The 18,858-nt window shown below is 39.6% G+C and overlaps 1 protein-coding gene across 2 annotated transcripts in view; it reads left to right on the top strand.

Annotated features, from left to right (window-relative positions):
- The window catches only part of col5a1 (procollagen, type V, alpha 1), a 119,407-nt gene that overhangs the window by 96,914 nt on the left and 3,635 nt on the right, over positions 1-18,858 (top strand). The window contains exons 45-64 of one of the 2 annotated variants that reach the window (XM_074689819.1): positions 49-102; positions 215-322; positions 414-467; positions 546-653; positions 5,077-5,130; positions 5,336-5,443; positions 5,526-5,579; positions 6,848-6,901; positions 6,994-7,047; positions 7,139-7,192; positions 7,296-7,403; positions 7,539-7,592; positions 7,677-7,730; positions 7,979-8,086; positions 8,362-8,415; positions 8,504-8,539; positions 8,628-8,681; positions 8,778-9,045; positions 10,734-10,846; positions 15,117-15,185. In XM_074689819.1, the coding sequence (XP_074545920.1) occupies positions 49-102; positions 215-322; positions 414-467; positions 546-653; positions 5,077-5,130; positions 5,336-5,443; positions 5,526-5,579; positions 6,848-6,901; positions 6,994-7,047; positions 7,139-7,192; positions 7,296-7,403; positions 7,539-7,592; positions 7,677-7,730; positions 7,979-8,086; positions 8,362-8,415; positions 8,504-8,539; positions 8,628-8,681; positions 8,778-9,045; positions 10,734-10,846; positions 15,117-15,185 (1,620 nt within the window). Of the gene's footprint in view, positions 1-48; positions 103-214; positions 323-413; positions 468-545; positions 654-5,076; positions 5,131-5,335; positions 5,444-5,525; positions 5,580-6,847; positions 6,902-6,993; positions 7,048-7,138; positions 7,193-7,295; positions 7,404-7,538; positions 7,593-7,676; positions 7,731-7,978; positions 8,087-8,361; positions 8,416-8,503; positions 8,540-8,627; positions 8,682-8,777; positions 9,046-10,733; positions 10,847-14,988; positions 15,058-15,116; positions 15,186-18,858 lie in introns of both variants that reach the window. The other variant, XM_074689818.1, reaches the window with a different exon arrangement.

Below are 18,858 nucleotides of genomic sequence, written 5' to 3'. Positions count from 1 at the left end.
AGATAAGCTTGTTGTTCACGCTTTTAACGGTTTCCTTCTCCTCCACAGGGTCCACCTGGTCCCACCGGCCCTCAGGGGCCTGTTGGAGCGCCTGGTCCTGCTGTAAGTCTCCAGTTTACGTTGGTTGATTTGATTATTGAAGGTGGCATCTTCTGTATCTGTTCTGACTGATGGTATCAACAACTCTTTCGTCTCCTGATGGTGATTAACTCAGGGTGTTGATGGCGAGCCTGGTCCCAGAGGTCAGCAGGGTCTGTTCGGTCAGAAGGGAGATGAAGGATCAAGAGGGTTCCCCGGACCTCCTGGACCAGTCGGTCTGCAGGTGCGGACTCAAATTGAACTCAGAATGAGGTCAGATGCTACTAACAGGAAATGTAGAGAGATTATGATTAAATCCTCTGTCCACTCCTCAGGGTCTGCCCGGACCACCTGGTGAGAAAGGTGAAACTGGAGACGTTGGTCAGATGGTAAGAGCTTCATCCACTACGTCACACACAGTCTGCAATCATCTCTGTGCTCATCACGCTGTTATCTTTCCTGTGTAGGGTCCACCTGGTCCTCCTGGTCCCAGAGGCCCCTCAGGACCCCCAGGAGCTGATGGCCCTCAGGGTCCCCCTGGTGGCATTGGAAACCCTGGTGCTGTTGGAGAGAAGGTAAACACATTGTCCTGCGTTTCTCATATGAGTACTTGAAAACCCTTCTTCAACGTGCTGCCACTCCACGAGCTGGTTCACACACAGCGACCCAGACCTTTTTTTGGCAGGATGTTTCAGCTCGTTAAAAATTCATGCTGCTGTTTCTTTAGCTGGTGTTAGTGTACACAAACATCTCCAAACACAGATTAACTTCTTTTAGTTCAGTCCAATGTGTTCGTTTACACTTGACACTTACCCTCAGTGCTGCAAATAAATAAATCACACTAATGCGCTTTGATTTTCAGGGAAATAAAAACTCAGACAAAATAATCTAAAAGAAACTAAAAAATTGTGTTTTTCCCCTTAAGTCTTAAGTTATACACAGCCACAGTTATACAGTTACTGTTGACCGCCATGTCAGTTTTGGGGCAAGGGTGTTTCTAGAGTTCTTAATAATGATTGGACATTTGCTTTGTCAAAGGCGGGACTTATTTTAGAGTCAGCTATTTGGGTTGCGCCACAACATGCTAGCTGTTTTCCCAACCTTCAAATGCAACACCGTGTTTAATAGTACCTTCAATTGTTTAAAAAACATCAGCAGATATTTCATGAGACAGGGGTGTAAAGACATGAGTGAGTCAACTGGCTAATTGTCTAAAATACATTCATTTCTAATGTTTGGTTAACAACGCTTAGCTAATAAACGTAATTTGGCAGTACAATAGTTTTTAGGAGGTTGTCCATGATAAGACGATGTAGATTCTCAACTTTTATGTTAAAAATGAAACACAGTAACACATGATTGTATTTTATTTAAATGATTTAGGGGTTAATTAATGATATTTATCCATGTGTATTTTAACCTTTAAATCAAGGGTCTTTAACATTTTTTTACACCAAGTACCCCCAAACTGATGTAGAGGCAGAGCTCAGACCCCCTTTTACATAAATTGTGTGTTATATTAAACCGAACCTAGTACTATGTAGAAACGTACCTTGTTAGCATGGTTTCAGTTTTTTTTTGTTTTTTTTTAACATTATTAGAAGTTTTTCAACGTTATTAGAAATTTTTCAATAACAAGTATACAAATGAAGAAAAAAAGGCTCTGTACGGAAAATATATATAACATAAAGAAAAAAGAGGGGGTCGTAATTATAACATACATACATAATAATATGTTGTGATAAACTCTAAGCTTACGTATACAACAAATTCGCTTCAGCAACATAAGAAAAAAAAATAATTGAAATGAAAATAATAACAATAATAATGATAAAGATAGTTATCACTGTTATAATAATAACTACAAGCAGGGTCTTCCAATGCATAATAGGTTATGAGATATAAAGTATTGTGGATAGATAGATTTGAATTTTAAAGAATTAATTCCATTGGCTTTTTTCTTTAATATAATTCAGAAAGGGTTTTCCAAACCTTAAAAAAAAAACTCTTTGAGGATCCTCTAAGTGAGTACTTTAGTTTTTCTAATTTCAAGAAATAAAAAAAACATCAGAAATCCAGTGTGTAAATGTGGGAGGATTTACATCCTTTCATCTCTTCAAAAAGCATCACATGAGTTGGCTGGAGGTAGTGACGGAAAATGAGGCAAAATTTTACCCCAAAAAAGTGTTGTGCCTGTAGATAACGAAACAAATGAGTTTTATGGCAACATGCTTTAAGTTTTAAGCTATTCTGGGAACCGGGAACCTGACAGAACCAGTATGAAACATGCAGCCATGTGATTGGCTGAGCAGCGATAGAGGCGGGTCTTCCTCTGTCATGAGGAACTATGACTGAAAGATAAAATCTTTGGCCTCTGTGTATCCATTGATGTGTGTTCAAAGACAATAACATGAGGAAAAATTAAAATATATGGGGAAATTACTTGAGAATGGAAAAAATTGCCTGATTAACTAATAATTACCACAGACCCCCTGCACCAACTCTACGGACCCCCTATGGGGCTGAATACCTCTGCTTTAAGCCACATAATAAACCACATAGCACCTCTGGCCAAACTCCAAAAAACACTTTTCTGCATCTTCAGATGTAACTTTAAAAATCAAGATTTTGCAGTTTTTCCAGACAAGAACAAACCCCAACACGAGGTCCCAAAGGGGGCATCACATTCTGATTCTCAGTCTACTCTGTACCTGCTGGAGCGCACATTCATCTCTGAAATGTCTCCGTAGGACAGGTAGGATTCACTTCTTATGCCGCTGACAGATTCGGCGTGCTGCAGTTTGTTTGATTGCCCTGTGGTAAAGATGCTGAATGATGCCTCTTTACAAGGCGTTTGCATCTGTTAATATTTCCCGTGCCTATTTGTTCTGTATGATACCCTTTTAAATGTGACATGATCATTTTTTCCTGTCAGGAAGTAACAGATGTGCAGCACTTCTAATGGACGGGCTGCCATCCTCCACAGAGCTGTTTCTTGGTGCAGGGAGTGTAAATAAATACTCGAAGGCGCCGTTCTCACAATCCTTAGATGATGAATGCATTATTAAAATTAGCTCCTGTTTTTATTTGTTGTAGCTTGTTTCATTGTGTAGCTGCAGTGCTGCACAGCTTCTCATCGCTTCAGGCCGGTATTGATGGTGCGATTTGCTTTATCTGGTTCAGTCAATAGAATCACCTTTAGCGTCTTCGAAATCTCCCTGAGGATGCCTTGTCCTTCTCCTGTGCAAACAAACACGGTGCTCTTTTGCCCCTAATCGCTCTTTAGCTGATCTGGCATTTTATTAGCCAGCGCAGGGAGCTGGCAAGCAGCTAAGATCAGGTTTTAACTCTAAACACACCCCTCAGTGTGCAGTGATGAGCAGCTGTCTTTCATGCTCTCAGTTTCCAGCTCCAAAGCAGATTTTCCCAGCATACCCCTGTGGGGGAAACATCAGCAGGTTGGCTCCTCTTGTGCATCGTTCCTCTTTATGCAACATTGCATGAGCAGTAAAGGAGTGCTACAGGAAGATCAATCTTTTTATTAGGGTGGTTTATGAGGGCCCAGAGGGCGAGGGCACTATTGTATTTGGTCCGTTTCTTCTTCTTCCCTCTGCTCTTTGAGCTCTAATCTACCCCCCTAAACATGCTCAAAAACTCACCAGAACTGGCACACACATTAAAGTCGCCAAAAGTTTCATAATTATACCAAACTTGACCCCCAACATCCCATAATTTGCTCTGTAGAGCCACCGAGCCACCTAGTTCAATATTTGGCTTTGAATTTAAAGGCATTCATATGTCAATATATATAAAATAAAAAAATACATTTAAGAAAATAGATAAATAAATAAAATAGATTAAAGAAAATACAATTTAAATTGGAGAAAAAACAGCAAATTTACCATTTATAACATAAAATAATATTAATTATAATATTTAATAGTATTTATAATAATATATCATAAAAATATTTATAACATGTAATATATTAATTAAATTATTTTTAAAAATGACATAATACCGAAAATTCAGGTATGTAACTAAAGTAAAAAAAAAAACTCATAAAATAATTAAAAAATAAAAAAAGTAAAAAGAAAGTAATATATTATATTAACACATATATATGTGTGTGTGTGTATATATATATATATATATATATATATATATATATATATATATATATATATATATATATATATATATATATATATATATATAATGATAAAAAATAAAGTTATATAGATTTATTTTTCTTTTTACTTTAATACATATTAATACATACATATGTATATACCTAATAAATGCAAAGGTATTTTTATACACTCAGATTCATACATGCATACACAGACACAGATTTATAATATAAAAGGATGTATCAGTCATGCTTTTAAACAGGCGTACCAACTGTTTTGAGTGGATTTTATTAGGGCAACAAGAGACTTTGGAAAGCAGCCAAGCGCTAATTTTCGAGTATCAGTTCAGAGCTTTTTGTTCTGGATGTGCTCATCATGACACATCACCTCGCAGCTCGTCATTCACAGCATCAATTAGCTTCAAGTCTCCTAAACATGGCAAATACTTTCCCTCCAACACCCGTGTGGCGGACTATAACCGCGGCAGGGAGGACTGTGCGCCCGATGTGACAGTGAATAACGATGGCACTCGGTGTATCGGTGACTCGACAGAGGCAACTATCCAATAAGGCGCCAGGAAGAGGACAAGATATATGTGCAGGGTCCAGAGAGAACAGTGAGGTCAGCGCCCCCCCGAGCTCCAGTCACCCAATCTGCCCACACTTGATGGATTGAGATCTCTGGTGTCATCTCTTTCTATCGCAATTTGGGCGACAAGGGCACCGGGACAGTCTGTGCTGTTGTAAATGATGGGACTTTTAGAACTATGTTGGCTCAACAAATCAGCTTTCTAATAATATATGGTCTCTCTCATCCTCCCTGCCCCTTCCCCTCTGTCTCTCTCTCCCTCTGTCCCTCCGACCAGGGAGATGCTGGTGAAACAGGAGAGCCAGGACTTCAGGGAGAAGTCGGCCCACCGGTACGTTTTCTGAAATTCTTTTCCCTTTTCTCCACCAAGAATAAACAAAAAGAAAGAAAGTAAAGGAATTGAATTCTCTGTGCTCATTAGCGAGACGACAAAAGAGTTAATCTATACTGACTGTACGTTACAAAGAGACTCGTTTGCTTCTGTTCCTCTGGCTTTCCATATGGGAATAGCTTCACAAGCTCTCAATTTTCTCCAGGGTTCAAGAGGAGAAAGAGGAGAAAAGGGAGAAGCCGGCCCGGCTGGTGCAGCTGGACCTCCTGGCCCCAAGGGTCCTGCTGGAGATGATGGTCCCAAAGGCAGCCCAGTGAGCTTCTTTAGAGTCTAAAGGGACTGTTTCTGCATTAATGTACTCTTAGAAAAAGTAATACAACTTTAATTGTTTTCAGGGCCCAAGCGGTTTCCCTGGCGACCCTGGTCCCCCTGGAGAGCCTGGTCCTGCTGTAAGTTTTGCACTGCAAAAAAATGAAATCTTATCCAGTGTTTTTGTTCAATTTTAAGTAAAAATGTTTTTATTATACTGTCAAGTCAAACTACAAGTTAAATGAGAGGTTTGAATGACTTAGAAAAAAAAGGCCTTAAAAACTTGCAAAAAGAAAGTAAATGTAAATGTAACTTATTTATGTACTTTCTTATTTTGGTAAGTTTCCATTGAATAAAAATGATCATGTGCAGTTATGTAAAGAATAAACAGACAAATGAGGACTGTAGGGTTTGGCCTACTTTAGCATTACCCACCTGAAGCAGGTGAGAAACTCGTTTCTGCTAAATAGCGTGTGCCCCGAAAGATTCAAAACTGAAAAAGTGGAGCTGTGTAAACACCATAAAACTGCAAAAACCAGAGAAGCAGCTGGTAAGAATCTTGACCTTTGAAACAAATGTAGTTTGGTAGATGTTATCCTGATGATGCTGCGATTTGCACATGCTCCTGCATCCCTTGTTCTCTTTGTTTGTCTGCTTAAAGTAATAAAGAAACGTGATGAAATACTAAAAGTACGTAAAGGAATCCTTCAGTTAAAGCAAAGCAAAACATAATTTAGTGTTAAACTCAGGATTTTTAGATGTTAAAGGAAATAGTCTCAGTTATTTGTAAGCAAAACACAATTTTAAACTAAAGTTAAACTTAATTTGTTCAAATTTATTGGTTTGACAGGAAAGATGATTTTTCTTTTTTAAAAAATGCTTTAAATTCATGCTTACTTTGATGATTTATAAGATTTTTTACCATTTTTGTATTTTGTCTGCTACTTTAAAGTTGTTGTTTTTTTGCCTTGAAACAGAATAAAAAGACAAATCTAAGAAGAATATGTCTTTTCATGCTTCATGAGTAAAATCCCGTCTACTTTGCGCAGTTTATTGTTCCATTTTTTTAGTTGGGATCACTGCACAGCTGAAAAAAACTTGTAACTTGTTACAAAATCTGTCAATGGAACAAGAAAAATTTGCTTAAAACTAGAATAATGTCATAATACAAGTAACTTTTCTTGTTCCATTGGCAGATTGTTATTTTTTACTTGTTACAAGCAATTCAGACCGTCTAAATAACTTGAAATAAGACATTTTTCTGGACTAGTCAGGTGAAAGTGTCTGTAAGATATCAGGTTTTTGAAGTGAAGTGTGCATCAGTATTTATGAAATGAACTGTATAAAATCTATGGCTAACTTTTAGCATTTTAATACATGACTGAGGATCTGTTTGGTTCTTGTTCAGGGGTTAGACGGTCCACCTGGTGACAAGGGAGATGATGGAGAGGCCGGTCAAGCTGTGAGTGTTGTATTCCGCTTATGTAGCTTCACTAAAGCACCGCGTCTTTTATAGAAGCTTATGAAATGAAAACTGTTTGATTTTCACTCTAGGGTTCCCCTGGACCCACTGGAGAGTCCGGTCCCTCTGGACCACCCGGAAAGAGAGTAAGTCTTCCCCTCTTTGTAGCAAAATGTTCAATATTTCATCTTTTCATCTACAGTTTTTAACTCTGACATCACATTTTCTCCCACACAGGGCCCCCCTGGAGCAGCAGGACCTGAGGGAAGGCAAGGAGAGAAGGGAGCCAAGGTACCACATCCATCACACACAGATTTCCTGCACAGTTTCCAGCAAGAAGCAACACATGAGCAAAGAATCAATCGATGTGTGTGTGTCATGTTTGTGTTTAAAGGGGGAGGCTGGTTTGGAAGGTCCCCAAGGAAAAACAGGTCCTGTTGGACCTCAAGGATCACCTGGGAAGCCCGGTTCTGAAGGTCTCAGGGGTATCCCTGGCCCAGTTGTGAGTAGAGTCTTTTCCCTCTGGATACATCAGAGCTACGTTATGCTCTTGTGAATCTTTTTCCTGTTGAATAAACTGGAAATGTGTTGAAAAGGCTAAAGCTAAAAACAACATGTTCTTGGTCTGTCCCTACAGGGAGAGCAAGGTCTACCAGGTCCTCCAGGCCCTGATGGACCTCCTGGACCTATGGTGAGAAGACGTGACCTTTGAAGTGAAGTCTTATCAAATCTGTGACCAATGTAAACCTCATTCTGCTCCATTTCTCTGTCTCAGGGCCCTCCTGGTCTGCCCGGTTTGAAAGGAGACTCTGGTGTGAAAGGAGAAAAGGTGAGTCTCTTCAGCATCAGAGAAATGAAAGCTTTTATACCGGGCATAATAAGACTAATGGGTCTGTTTACTGACAGATTGATTAGATCAGTTGTTTCCCTCCAGCCATCAAATCATTACACTAATCATTAGAGCGCCTGTAGGATAGATGTATTGTACAGCTAATGTTCATAATGGTGTATTATTGACTCTCGTATTGATATTGTGTGTGTGTTTGTGCGTGTGTTTTTCCTCCCCTCTCCCCTCAGGGACATCCGGGTCTTATTGGTCTCATTGGACCCCCAGGTGAACAAGGAGAAAAGGGTGACAGAGGTCTTCCTGGTCCTCCAGGATCAGCTGGTGCTAAGGGAGACAATGTAAGTAAACAAAACTACCCGAGTGTGAAAAAGCAAACACACGCTCACACGTTTTTTAACTCTGTCCAAGCAAAAGGCAGACTGCGAGTGTTGTGGGAGAGTTGTTCTATTTCTGCCAGTACTCCTCCTACTGAGTTTTATTGATAATCTTTCTCTTTTAACAAGTTTAGCACAGCCAAATGAAGCTGCGGCCAATTCTGTAGCAAGAAGAAAAGTAATATTTCTCTCCTGTGTTCATGAAACTGTGAATTCACGCTCTGTTTTTCTCCTTTCAGGGTATTGCTGGTCCTTCAGGTCCACTTGGTCCTCTCGGTCCTCCAGGATTACCTGTAAGACAATATTCATCAATATGTGTTGTTCATGAATCGTATCATTTCAGAGCTGGTATTGATTCCTCTGTCATGTTTCTGTCTTCAGGGTCCTCCTGGTCCCAAAGGAGCTAAAGGGTCATCGGTAAGTGTTAAAACTAAATCCTAGAACAACACATTTTGGGAATCTTGAATTGTAGTCTTGAAAATTTGCTTTATTTTGTCCTTTTTAGGGTCAAACTGGACCAAAGGGAGAGACTGGTACACCTGGACCTCCTGGACCTCCTGTGAGTTAAATCATCAGACCTTAATGTCACGTTTGTTCCCAAGCACCACTCAATATTTCTTCAACTTTACTTTATTCTTTCCTCTCACAACGACAGGGCCCTCCCGGCGACGTGATCCACCCACTCCCCATCCAGGCTCCCATCAAGGGCAGGTCACGAAGGAACATCGACGCCAGCCAGATGGTGGACGACGCAGCCATGGACGCCAACTACAAGGACTACGACGATGGCATGGAGGAAATCTTTGGCTCTCTCAACTCCCTGAAGCTTGAGATTGAGCAGATGAAACACCCACTGGGCACACAGGCCAACCCTGCTCGTACCTGCAAAGACCTGCAGCTCTGCCACCCTGAGTTCCCCGATGGTTTGTGTTTCACTTTATCTAAACTGCTAAAACCTGTTTTTTTGTTTTGTGCCATGACCTCTTGATTCCCAAAGCTCTGAAATAGTAGTTGAAAAGCCATTAAAAGTATGTTAAAATTATACTGTAAATGACCCCTTACCCAATTTAACTTCTGATGGATGGGACGATACTGGTTGAAATATTTTCAACATTTGTTTATAGACGTCTATTTAATATACAATCTCTGCTCTGGTCTGTACCGAACCCAGCATTTCCAAATCTATCAACATATGCACCTTGTTCCCGTAACAGCACACTCAGGTTTAATTCTTCGACATTGTTGATTTGTTGCCAAGGCAGGTAGAGCAGCAGCAAAGACACCCTGGGTACCAAAAAAAATGGCCACCAGTGGCAATGCAGATGACATCAGTAAATCCAGACATTGGACCAGATTTCACAAAAAATCAGTTATGATATTCCTCACACATTTAGACTCAAATGAAATGTGATATTAACTAGAGGTGTGGAAAAAATATATTGATATGTCAGAATATTGCGATACTTTGACCTCTGACAAAATATGGGTATTTCAACTCTTGATATATATTTTTTCAAATAAAAATTCATATTTTAGCAGACGTAGAAGTAAAATACGAGCAACTACCCAGTATGTTGCTAATAGATTGTGTAATGAATATCATCTCAAAATATGTTGAAAATATTTTCATTTCTAAACTTGATTCCTTTTTCCTTTTAATTTTGGGTAATAATTAGATTTACATATACATCATCATCATCGATATTGTAAAATTCTGATACATTTTAATATTATCGTATCGTGACCCAAGTATCATATCAAGAGGTTCTTGCCAACACTCACCCCCTAATATAAACAAGTTGAGTCTAATATATTAATCCTTTCAAATGCTCACATTAAATACCAAAGCTTGAGGTGGGGAGAGCACACTTCCCCTCTCTGTCATGTGTTCTCATAAAAAACGAAGGCAGGGAGAGCAGCAGCAAAGACAGCCTGGGTACAGAACAGGGCAAATGCCAGTGACCTTGTTTAAATCAGATTTTTACACCAAATTTCAGGCTTTAACAATAAGTTATGACTAATGTGGTCTTTGTTTTAAAGCCTTGATCAAATGAGTCAGTCACACTCTACATGCCATTGACAAAAGCTATTATTCAATGAAGTAACTGAATGAAGTGGTGCAAAAAAATAAACTAAACACTTCCATGGTGTTTTTTTAGACCAAATAATTGAGTTAGTCAAATAATAGTCTTAAGATTTATGTAGTTTTAAATTAACGAACTGTTTTTAACATCTAGCCAATCATAAGTCATCATCACACCCTGGTTTTTTAGCAAAGTAGTATCTAACATATGTATTTGGTTTAAAAATCAAATGGCAGCAAGATTGTTCCTTTTCTTGAATGCCTTTGTGGATGAATTCACAAACATGTTATGTTGTTTCACACTGTTTTCCTTGAGCCGCTAAAAAAGACTTTTTCAGTGTGAAACATCTCGGATTTGACGTAAACACAGAATAAATTGACAGTGAAGCACAAAGACCATGTTTCAGCACAGGCTCCACAGTACAAGGTCAGATATTGCCTTGACCTAAAGCTGTACATGATGGACTTCAAATCACACACGCTGTACAATGTCTCATCTCATCTTGTTTTCTCTCCCCTTTTCTCCAGGTGAGTACTGGATCGATCCAAACCAGGGCTGCTCCCGGGACTCCTTCAAGGTTTACTGCAACTTCACAGCAGGCGGAGAGAGCTGCATCTACCCAGATAAGAAGTCTGAAGGGGTAAGCCTGACCATGGTTACACAAAATAAACACACATTGTGAACAGTGAGGTTGAGGATTCAGTTGGTAGAAAGGTTGTAAACAGAGTTTGGCAGATGGAGACACATAAAAAGGAAAAAGAAGCTATTATCAGCCCCCAGGGTTTGTGTTTTGATTGACAGCCAAATAAGCTGAATACTCTAGATAAGTGCTGATTTTCTTTTCTTCCTCTCATCTGGGACTAACTGCTGTGTATACTGAATAAAAAGCCTGAACATCTCTAGACAGAGCTAGCTGCAGCAGTTACTCTGTTGAACCCACACATGAGCCCGTATAATTAGCCTCTGTGAGATTACCTGGTGGGTTTCTACCACGAAGATGAAGATGACTCAACAACACTCCCTGAATTCCTCGAGGACTTAAAAAAAAACTGTTCCTGTGTGAGCCTGTCGGTAAATTCTATTCACAAAGATAGAAAAATTGAGAGTGTGTGACCCCACAAAGCTAAAAATACCTCATTTCATTCCAGCGACCTTACAAAGTCAGAAAAACAAGTTTGTGTGTATCAACTTTGTGGGGGTAGCCTCACAAAGTCAGAAAAACAAATAACTTTAGTCAACATACTTCCCTCAAAGGTTAGAAAACTAGCCAATCTGTGAGTCCGAGTTGAAGCTCAAGTCCCCACGAGGCATAAAAATCCAGTATATGTGTGTAGAGATAGTTTTGGTGCAAGGACCCCAAAAGGTAGGAAAATGAGTTAACGTGTGAAGCTTCAAATTCAAAGAAAGTGTAAAAATATGAAAACAGGGTTTAAAAGAGTGTAGCTGCGTTTCCATTACACCTACAATTGCGCAAAACCTATATATTGCATTACGAATTACTTTACTCAAGCTGTGCGCAATTTTAGTGGTATTGGAAACACTGGCAAGGCAGAATTGTTCTTTATCCAAACTTCAGAATCAGAACCGCGTTTTTTATTTTTCTGATTCTGATTCTGATCCTGATTCAGAAATATCACTTGCATTTTGCAAAAAAAGGTGTTATGGAAACGCAGTTTGTGTAAGTACATTTTTGGGGTCAAATTTTGTGTCCCAACTAAGATACAAAAAACAGTAAGTGTGTGTGTGAGAGAGAGAGAATTTGCATGTTGGTAAAACGTAAAAATACACAAATCTTTGGTCTGATTCTGACAGTTTTTGACTCTAGAGAGGAGAAGCATTGTTTCTAACCGCCCCAAATTGTTTCAGAGCCATTTTTAGATACAGGACCATTAAGGACTTCATCACCTGTAAAGCCTCAGGCAGGTGACAGGCACACTGGGAAGATTTTTGCTTCATTATACATGAGTGTGTAGAGGAGAGGAGCGCTCGCAGAGTGGTGAAACATTGGGAACACTTTCTTTGACAAGCTGGGGGTTGTGTAATAGCAGAGTGCTACAGCCACTTTAATGATCCCACTCACAGGGCCTCAGAGGAGCAGGAGTTTGCTTTAGCTCCGAATAATGAAGCAGACTTTTTATAGCCTGTCGGTGATGGGCGGCTCTCATTTGTGTCAGGGGGTTAAGAAGAAATCCTGCTCATCCAGACTCTGCAACAGGACTGCAAACACTCCTACATGTGTGAAGATTTTTATTACAAGAGCATAGAATCATCTGAAACGCTACTGAGGAGTCTCAAAATCTGTAACAGAGAAACATCTGTGAAGGTCACCTTCAAGGCAGCGTGTGTCTAATGTATGCCATCTCCCAGGGATACGTGATCCCCGGCCCATCATTCATTAGCACATTAAGCTATTGATGGCAGTTCCATATCAAACCCCGCCATCTAATTATTGTGAAATTCATCATTGTCAAAGCGGAGACCGATACAGCTGTGCCCTGTTGGCCAATTCGCAGCTTTTAATGGCATAACAAAGTCAGTTCGCCCTGGCTGCTCAGCGCTAACGCTGAACAGCAGGGATACAGGCCGCAGTATAAGAGCTCCTCACAGGCGATCATTTCTTAATTAATCACTGTGTACTCATGAATTTTTCAGCAGCAATTAGCTGCCAGCTACAGTTTGTACAGTACAAAATGGCATAATGGCTCGCTAAAATTTGCTGCCCCTGGACTGGCCTGGCTGATCTTACTGGGTTCAGGTTTGGGAGATTGCTCAAGCAGACCCGGCTGTGGAAACAAATTAGAGGGGGGGGGCATTGTAACCGCTTCTACAGTGATGAGAAATCATTTTTCGCTCACTTAAAAATGCAGATCATCACAAAATGGAAAACAAAAACAAACATAAAACAAAAGTGAAGTACTTTGTGTTGATTTAGTCCATTAAAAATTATTTATGCCATAGCAGAACAGCAACAGAGCACACAGTGAGCAACGACACACAACTCAACTTTTATTAGAAACAGCATGAGGAGCAAAACAAAGCAGTGTAACGCAATTACCCGAAAGAGACATGAGTAAAAGTTACATGACCACTTTTAGTAGAGTGGATGATGTTTGGATTGTTTGAATCCCTTTACCTGTTCCTTAGTTTTCGGGTCAAGTCCTTCTCAAAAGACAAACAGATCAGATTGTCCTTGTATCAGAAACTACAGTTTGGCAATGTGAAGACATTTTCAAGTGGAAAATGAATTTTTACAGTGCCCCCTAGCTACTGTAGCTGCCTCTCCTAGCATGAATGTTTCCCCTAGGGTTGCACTGATATGAAAATTTTGGCCGATATTGATATTCACTGATATTGATAGTGGAGGTAGATCAGAGAGAAAGAGCAGCATGATGGTGAGAAAAGACGACCATGGAGAGCATCAAGGGGTTGGAGCACCCAAGAGAAACGCAATCAAAAAAGTATGATTTGTCTGTTTCTTTGGATCAAAAACAGGAAGAGAGACATAAAAGAAGAGAGTCCACTCTTCTTAGGTACTTTTGGTGTTTACATAGTCATAGAAAACAATATTATTATATATCGTGCATTTCCTCAATTTTGGAGGATCGGGGATCGGCCCATCCTTACTTATAAAACTACTCTTATAAACCTCCGGGAAGGTCTGACAGCCAACCATTGTCACTTTTTGCTCTGAGACGTTAATCTCGGGACACTTTATTGGTTGTTTAGCTTAAAACATAAAGATTTTATTGTTTCACAGGTATTGTTCAGTGATTTTCAATAGAATAAGATTGGAATATTGAAGGTATATGCTGTCAGTTATAAAAAATAAAAAATAAAAGATAAAAATCAGTATTGGCGCAAATTAGTATCGGCAGGTCAGGCTTTTCAAAGATCAGTGAACAGTGCATCCCTAAAAAGAAGCGAAGCTGTGTGGCGCTGTCTCCGGTCTCCACTTGTCCTTCTTGGTTCTGTATGTCTCTAGAAATACTTCCTAATATTCACATTCACTTGTGACCACAAATTATAACTTCATAAGCATATATTCATGGATTGTAGACTTTATAAAGTAGCTTATAGCTTGGCCTCTGTTAGCATGCTGCCTTCATTCGCTGGTTTGATTGGTGGAGTCAACAAATCGAGATAGAAATAATGGAAAATGGTTACTCCGAAGAAAAATATGAAACCCAAATATAGATAGCTTTAGAAATACTAGAAGATAGAAGTCAGAGCATTTCCTCGCCGCCCAATGTGCAGCAAAGTTTGGAGTTGATCTGATCAAAAACCTCGGACTCGTTAGTTCAAATAGGTAGCCTATAAATTGTCAAAACCCGATGTTTATGTCCAAATAACAAACTTCCTGTTGAGAATTCATGATAGTTGTAAGAGACTTTTTTGTAGGTCTAGGCATGATAGTTATGCCCCTAAAATTTCAGGCCTGTAGCACAAAGTAGCTGGAGGGGCTGCAGTTTTGAGCCCTAGGGGGCGCTATGGAGCAAATAATTTTGCACAAATACTAGAATCATACATTTTTCACTGTTTCGTTCCAACTTGAAACATGTTTAAGGCACACAATTCTTGAGCTCAGGCCCTGATAAAACAAATATGGACAGCTTCCCCAGGGGGTCATGGCCCCCCAATGCCCACCTTTGCAACCAGGTCTGTTCTCAAGAGAAGAAGCAAGAGAAGAAAAAAGGAAGGGAGGGGATGTGTTTGTGTTAGATGTGCTGCTTTAACTCCCATGTTTCTTCCCTCCTCTGCCTCTCTGTCGATTTATGCCCCCAGGCTAGGCTCACATCCTGGGTTAAGGAGAATCCCGGCTCCTGGTTCAGTGAATTCAAACGTGGTAAATTGGTAAGCCCGACTTTTCACAAGTCTTTTTCTCTTCCCTGAACGCCTCTTATATTTTACAGAGCAAAATGGCAAAATGGCCCAAAGACTCTCCAGGCACATGGTATAGTCACTACAAGAGAGGTTCCCTGGTAAGTGGCCCCGCCTGCGGTGCCAGAAGTCCTGGCTTGGACTCTGTGTGCTTTAAAGGCTCTGCATGGTTCTGGATCAGTATGTACACGCTTTCTTTTGGGGGTTTTGCTTGCTGGTTGAGGTGCATGACTGAGCCGAGCACGAGCTGCGATCACCTTCAGTTCAAAAACAAAGCAGGGGATGCTCTTCGGAGGAAATGGAGGAGAGGTTTGTGGACCGTACGGGCCGGGAAGCGATATGTTTTACAGCTAATGGAGGTGAACAAATAGAAAACAGTGCCTCACTGTTTAAACCGCTGACTGTACATCCACTCCTCTGCTACATTAAGAGAGCATCTCCTGAGAGTGACTGTGCGCCTCGATACTTGAATGACTCAAGAAGCAGCAGCATCACAATACATAGAGGATTTAATAGTGCAGGCAAAAAAATAACACCTGAGACTGAACGCACCACTTTACAGCTCTCTTCCTCACACATTAGATTTCTTTAGCTGCCGCGGCAGGTCATTCGTTTCTCACAAGGGGGGAAAAATAAGTGTCGTTCCCTCTCTCGGCTGCAGCCATTCAGCCGCACTCACATTCCCAGCGTCTCCCTTAAAACACTGCTTAGATCCAGCCGAGCTGCTCTGAGTCAGACCAGGTCAGGCACTCAGTCACCACCCAGGGGCTTCTGGGTACTCAGTCACTGTTGACTTGCGGCTGTGATGATGAAGAGGTAATGTGTCTCTGGCGATGTTGGGCTGGATCCACACGCTGAGCGGGCGGCGGTGGGGGTGAAAGAATAAAGCATGAAAGATGAAAACATCAAATGTTTTCAGGCACGGTGCTGACACTCATTGATGAAACATCCTGATTACGTGATTTTTATGCCACTAAATGCTGGGAGAACCAGTCAGAAGCTGCAAAGAGGAACAGAAAAGACATGACGCTGATGTCAGAAATGAGTGTCACCACTTTTGGTTTGCATTTGCATGTGTGTGTATGCGTGTGTGATCAGTCGCTTTTATGCAAGAGCAAGTCGAGGAAGAACACATCCTCTCTCTTGCTGCATGGATGCTGCATGTGCCTTCCTCTCAGTAAGTCCTGTTTTTCTGAAAGACGAAGCGAACCATGTGGATCTAATGGATTCCTGATGGTTGGTATGCAGATCAGTCACTTACGGACATTAATCGGACCGGCGCCAAACACGCCGTGTTATCAGGCAGGATTACAAGGCGATACAATCAGCTTAATGGGATATATCTCTGAGTTTTCTGTTAGACGAGCTCCAAAAGCTCAAAAATTCTGGGCTAATTATAGGTTAATTACTGTGCAATTAGCATATCATTACCCCAACACATTTCCTATTAGGATAATTACATTTTCATGTGCTTGCTGTAATTTCTAATATTGGTTATGCATTTTACATAATTACATAATCAAGATTTAAATGAGGTGTTTCGTTCAGCTTATTTTCTTGTACTTTGAAGGCAGAATTTTCCACTTTAAGCTTTCCACACTCCAACAGCCTCCAGGCGTTAGAGCAAGAAACTCCTGCTCCACATCCTCGCTGTCTTCACAGGAAGAAACGTAGATGACTGAGTCCATACTGTAAACAAATCCCCTTCAAAAACACAAACTAAAAGGACAGTTTCTGATCAATATCTCCAGAATCTGGTTCCAAGCTTTTTCCTTTTTCCCTCAAATAGCTGTTACTAAAATACCTCAGAAAATACCCTGGAAAATAAATACTTGAAGAAAAATATAAAAGTTTGACACGAGTTGACGTTTCAAAGTCAACATTTTCTTGTAAGTAGTGACTGAACATATCATGATGCAGTTAGAAATAGTCTCAACTGCTCTGCTTTCTCCCGTTTGAGTGATCTATGCATAAAACTCAAGGCGCGACCTTCAGCACAGAAGGATGAAGCCGACATGTAAGTGCTAAAACCTGCAAAAAGTGTCCACTCAAAGCTGGTTACCTACGTAGTACACACCGATTCAATTAAGCTGATTTAAACAGCAAAAAGCATGAAAAATGTTTCTAGTCTGTTAAAAAAAAATGATACACACTGGGTTTTTTTTATAACTCACCTGTCCAGAAAATGTTAACCCTTTTAACCCAAAGTTTTCCCTGCAAAAAGTACATACATTTCATTCCTTGGACCTCCAGGGTGCTCAATAGGTATGATTTTCTTTCACATTTTAATTTAATTTAATTTAATTTAATTTAATTTTATTTAAATTATTATTATTATTATTATTATTATTATTATTATTATTATTATTATTATTATTATTATTATTATTATTATTGTTTCATCTTAAAAAAAATCCAAAAGTAAAAAAGAAAAAAAAAGGAAAAAGAAAAAGCCAGGACTTTTGTTTCCAGTTTTCCAGATTTATAATCACAAATAATCACCATCAGCCCAATCAGAGGACCAGCTGATCTGATTAACAAGTTAGCACCCTGTAGCTTTTCATAAGGAGGCTTTAAGCCCACCTCTTCATCTCACACGACCTCAACAGGAGCTCGGTGGAGCTCCCCATTTCCAATATGGCTTCTAATGTGGATGGGCTTCAAAAAGCTGAAACACATCAGAAAACCAGAGACAAAGTGGGTCACATCATGAAAATTATCTCTGAAATTATACTGTCTAGATTAGAGCTGGCTACAAAAAAAGTTCTGTTTTTAAAAAGTCAGGCAGACAGGGACAAATTCACACTGTTAGGAGTTAGATTTAAAGAGTAATGCATGCTCACATTGTAACGAGCTCATCTGGTGCAACCTACGTTTGAATGACTGAATAAACTTTATAATACAGACGTGTAGAATGTCTGTTACGTCACCCATTTGTGTCTCATACAGTTTGAAGTTCACCATTTACAGGTGCATTATTGGAAATGCTGAGCTCCATCTAGGTTTGTTGGAGTTAGGATGAGGAAAGAGGCGGGGCTTTAGCCTCTATGGGGACAGCTGCTGGGATCTGTCAGTCAAGTCAGTCTGGCTCCTACACGGGCAAAATTTTAGAGTTTGATAACTTTGAGACAAGAAGTTGTGAAAAAAATCTCCCTGCACACAGTGTGTCGTTATGTTTCCTAACTAGACTGAAAACATATTTATTTCAGAATCTAAAAGAATTGAAGTTATTAGCCTTCCATTTGGGCTTCGTATAGATTTAACAATCTGCATCTGACAAATAAAAAAATTCATCATTTTGTTGGAAATATTTATTTTATTTTAGTTAACCTTTTTTTTTTTTAAATCAAGATGGTCCCTTTGAGATAAAACATTTATTTTTCAAAGGACGTAACATGACCTTCAGAGAACGGACTTATGTAGACCTCTGTATACTGCATGCTAAAAGAACATTAGCATTAACATAGGATATTTGAGGTCTTTTTTATGAATTTTCTCCAAAATAAAGACTTTTCACATATATTGTGTTAGGCTGGTAAAGAACTGTCAATTTCAGTAACTATGGTCATGATGGTCGCTGTGGCAAAAAAGCTTTTCTGAGAAAATATCTGAGTAAGAAATTATCTTTTTGATTAAATTTTTGGTTTATTATTACTTTTATGAAGTTTTTGTATTGTTTTTTCGTTTGTCTATAGATTTTATTTAGTTGTAATTTTATGTCTCAGAAAATGTTGAAAACTCAATAAACATATTGTTAGGAAAAAAGAAAAGAAA

Source organism: Halichoeres trimaculatus, unplaced genomic scaffold (assembly GCF_033239565.1).
Source record: "Halichoeres trimaculatus isolate MK-OKI-2021-1 unplaced genomic scaffold, fHalTri1.1 fHalTri1_scaffold_16, whole genome shotgun sequence".
Taxonomy (NCBI): domain Eukaryota; kingdom Metazoa; phylum Chordata; class Actinopteri; order Labriformes; family Labridae; genus Halichoeres; species Halichoeres trimaculatus.
The sequence above is the reverse complement of the archived record's forward strand: the minus strand, read 5'-3'. Positions and strand labels throughout refer to the sequence as shown.